The 4760-nt window shown below is 34.5% G+C and overlaps 1 protein-coding gene across 1 annotated transcript; it reads right to left on the reverse strand.

The window, feature by feature from the left end:
• Positions 1 to 1379: 1379 nt before the first annotated feature.
• Positions 1380 to 3940, reverse strand: okr (DNA repair and recombination protein RAD54-like okr). Its single transcript, XM_090415642.1, has one exon. It carries the CDS (start codon positions 3865 to 3867, stop codon positions 1618 to 1620), a length of 2250 nt encoding a protein of 749 aa, XP_090271768.1. The 5' UTR covers positions 3868 to 3940; the 3' UTR covers positions 1380 to 1617.
• Between the last annotated feature and the right edge of the window lie 820 nt (positions 3941 to 4760).

The following is a 4760-nucleotide window of genomic DNA, read 5'->3' on the forward strand; positions in this document are numbered from 1 at the left end:
TGCAGATTCACACCACCCCATATGACTCTTTGTATCTGTAAGTCAGCCATCCTCTTATCCAAGCAAATAATTTATAATCTCATCCCATGTACTCCAATTTATGCAATAATCTTCCATGCTGTATTCTGTCAAAGGCCTTGGCAAAATCCAGAAGTATCAAGGTGTATCCATTCTCTGTGGTAGCATTATTATAGAATGTGAGCAAGTTGTTAAAACATGACCTTACCTTACTAAACCCATGCTATTTGTTGCAAAGTAGAGATTCTCTATTAACCGATTTCTGAATGCGTACTCTAAACAATTTTTCCAAAATCCTCAGCACCACTCCTGAGATACTGATTGGTTGATATTTGGATACATTAGTTGTTGCACCACTCTCATGCAATGCAATTACCATACATTGCATTACACGAGGGAAGAATCCTTCCTATTCTTAAACTCAAAATTATATAGCCTGGTCAAAGGAATAGCCAGTTCAGCTTAACATTTTTAGCATATGTGCTGATATTCCATCAGTTCCTAGTGCAGAATTCTTATTCATTTTCTGCAGCCATGAGGTCAACGTTGAACATATCCGGTTGACAGCTTTTGTTGACTGCATGATGTTACTCACGTCTGTTGGCATAAGCAACATTGAACTGATCAGTCAATGCCAGTGATGCCCATGAATATACTGGAATTTTTGTCATTTTTTATTTTCATGAAATACCAGTTTTAGTTGTAAATACTAAAAAATGGCTATTTTAATGAATGTGATAGTTATAACTGGCAACAAAAGTGAATACCCAGCATTAAATAACAAAAAAAAAAACTTATAAATAGTGCAGAGGCAAAATGAAGTAATAAGGAATGGTAACTGTGTCAATTATATAGTTTAAAATCTATATATTTTAAGATCTGGCATTTATTATATTCAAAACCAAGTATGGTTTTGACTAGTTCATAATACCATATTTTTTTTAAGTATGATATGCACATAGTTTTCTTCATCCCACTTAACATGAAAAACTTGATACCTGAAAAAAACCAGTCGTCCATAGTAGTAGTAGTAGTAATAATAATAATAATAATAATATCCAAACAAATATGATACTGTTCTTCATAAAATTAAATAATAAAAAAAATACAATCATATGCAATGAGATAAAAAAAAGGCCACCATTTTTCACTTTTTGCAAATGTACAGTATTTGAATAACTTTTAGAGCTTATCTGAGTTGATAAAACCACTGCTCACTCATCACAAAGCCTACAGATCTGAGTCCTATGTAATGCACAGATGTTTATAAAGGACTGCTCTGGACAAGCTTGCATAGCTTTGAGTTCATTACTTGTTTTATTAAAATAAATAAATATAAAAGTAATGTACAGATGCGAAATTCATATGCTAGAACTATAAATGTATAACATAAATATAGTATATACATATAACTTCTCACTTCATAATATTCTATAAATAAGTAATCCTCAAACAAAATGGACAAGTTAAGAAATATACTATGTCCAGTTATAAACAAGTCTGTAATTACCTTGCAAATAATCTCATGAGTGTTTGACAAACTTTAATTTTTTTTTTTTTTTTTTAAATTTCAATAAAATAATAACGAAATAGAAGAAATCAGGGAATGCTTTTCTGTTCATGAGATTTTTGATAAAACACAAATGTAACACCACTATCCCAACACTTTTTAAGAACAACATCAGTAAGTCCTTTCTTATCAGCACAATGATGCCACTGAGAAAGATCACTACCACAATCTGCATCTGAAGATGGTGGATGCGTCTGAATGTTGTTTACACATCGGGTACACTTCAACTTCTCATGAGTTGAGCTCAAAGTTTCTTCTTCCAAGTGAAACAGTTCTTTCAGTTCGGCTAGACTAAAATGCCGTTGTACATCTTCTTCATCCACTACACAACTGCTCAATGCTTTTTTATGTGCTTGTCTCTGAAACATCTTTTCTTCAATAGATCCAGTAGCTAGCAGTCGGTAAATGTAACATGGTTTCTTCTGACCATCTCGCCATACACGAGCCATAGCCTGACCATCATTTGCAGGATTCCAATCAGGATCAAACATTATTAGTCTGTTAGCACCAATTAAATTCAATCCACAACCACCAGCTTTACTACTAAGAATAAAAATATACTCAGGACTTGATGGATTATTAAATATTTCTACCACTTTTGCTCTCTTTTTGATGGACATTGTACCATCTAGACGAACATATTTGTAATTTCTCAGATTACAAAGTTTCTCAAAAATATCTAAAGTTTGAGTATAATTTGATATGAGAACTACTTTATCTGATGTAGTACTTTTTACCAAAGCTAACAACACATCTAAAAGTCTAAGTTTACCAGATAATTCAGGAATAATACTATTTGGATTATGTGTTGTAAATAGTTTCTGACATCCTTGTAATCCTTCGGAATTATTTTTACACTGATCATATATCAAAAATGGATCATTACACAATTTTTTCAAAGTATTTATAGCATACAGAGACAGATTCATTTTGGTGTTTCCATTTGATATTTTAGCAACAGCTTGAGACTGTATGAAATGGGAATATAGGTGCTTTTGCAATGAACTAAGAGAGCAGCAAACAACATGTTCTATTTTAACTGGCAAGTATTTTGACAAAAGTGAAGCTGTTCTTCTAATCATGCACTTATTTACTATTGATATCAACTCTTCTAATCTCATTTTCCCTTTCTCACGTTCTTCCAGATTAGCAGTAGAATCTCTACTTCTAAGAATTGGATTTTCAAATTTGCGTTTAAATTGTTGAGCTGTACCCAGAATGCCTTCATTAACAAAATGAACCAAGCTAAAGTATTCTAGAAGATCATTTTGAATGGGTGTGCCAGATATCAAAAGACGACGTTTAACTTTTAATTTATTTAATGACTCATAAGTCTGATTATCAGAATTTTTTAAACGGTGGCCTTCATCACAAATTAAAAGTCCGATCTCTCCATTCTGAAGAATAGATGAATGCAAACGAAACGTTTCATAAGAAAGTATAAGAACTGAGTACAAAGTACGAATTGCATGTTTATTAACAAAAGTAACTAAATTTTTGTCTATTACTTCCTTGGACCCAGAGTCAACAGTCATCACAGGGACAGCTTCACCTAGCCATTTCTTAATTTCATTATGCCATGATTTTACTAAACTACTGGGAGCAACGATGATTACTCTCTCAATAGTAGGTTTAGCTTCACATCCTTGTTTTAGTAAAGTCCACATTAGTGTTATACACTGCAATGTTTTCCCAAGTCCCATTTCATCTGCCATTATACATCCGAAATTGTTTTCGATCTGCTTTCCGGTAACACAGTCCCACATAAATTTAACCCCTTCTCGTTGGTGAGGTCGTAGCACTTTTGATAAACGAGGATCGACAACAACATGAACTAAAGTTTGGTCTACACATGATTTTAATTGTTCGTGTGCACTCTGAATGGGAGGAGTATACAACACTAAAGCACCCTCTTCATCAGGGTCGTGCAATGGACGACGAATACCCGCCCGACGAACACCAAGACATCGGCTATTGTATACAGAACCAGCATAATTCAGAATAGGAACTTTAAATGGTTTTGACAGAATTGCTTTAATAACTGCATCGTGGGACTGCTCACAATTTAATGGTGCGATATTCTCTGAATCAGAGTTTCGTTCGTCACTGGATATTTTGCCCAAAGTTTTTCTTATTAACACTCTATCACAGCCTTCATCCACGCTTTGAATAATAGAATTATTTTTTTTTACCTTCCTTTGAAACCCTGTTCCACTACAAAAGTAATTGCTATCCAGTTTTCTTTTAGAAATTTGACTGGGAGCCAAACTTCTAAGCATATTCTACATATGCGAACTATTAAGAAAAGTAAACTCATTAACAATCTGCAACGTGAATTGCGAAAACCAGACCGCTTCCCGAACCATAACCTTTGAAATTCTCAAGAAACCCGCTTTGGGAAACAGCGCCATCACACTCACAATATATCCTGACTTAATATTTGTAAAATCACATGACAATTATTTTGTTTATTTGTAAAAATTAATTTTTTAAAAAACAATCGGAATAGAAGCATTAAATGGTTTTGAGGAAATTGCCTTAACACGTTCATTGCCAATCACACGATATCGCGCGATGCGAGTTCTCACCAAACGGCCGATAACGCGTTATCGCGTGGACGTCGCTAACTAAATAAAAAAAATTAAAAAAATTTGGCCACCACACGAAATTCCAATTTTCAGCTTGGCAATGAAAGTGTTAATAACAGTATCGCGTACCTGTTCAGAATTTCACACTGCGATATTCTCTGAATCAGAGTAGTTTCGTCCTTCTATGTGTATATACGTATTATTATTATTATTACGGGCGACTACAAGAAGTCCTCAGACTCATGGAGGGAGGCCCTAAACATCAAGTCCATCACAACTATTCGAATTCACACAGTATCGATCATACTTTGCCTTGAACTCATTCATTGTCATAGCACCCATCAGACTCTGGCAGAGTCTGATGTGGGTGCTATTACACCCATTCACCATTCTAAAAGTAAAAAATCCAGCTCTGACACACTTACTAACAACACTCTTACCCAGCTTCCATGGATTTCACCTAGTCCTCCCACCACCAGTCCTGTTCTCAAAAATATCCTCTGAATTAATCCTATAGAAACCCTTCAGCAATTTGAATATCTCAATCATATCCCCCCTATCATCTTGGTCACTCGCCTCTGAAT

The sequence above is a fragment of the Typopeltis vanoorti genome, chromosome 3, assembly GCF_054136105.1.
Source record: "Typopeltis vanoorti isolate ZY-2024b chromosome 3, IOZ_Tvanoo_1.0, whole genome shotgun sequence".
NCBI classification, from domain to species: Eukaryota; Metazoa; Arthropoda; class Arachnida; order Uropygi; family Thelyphonidae; genus Typopeltis; species Typopeltis vanoorti.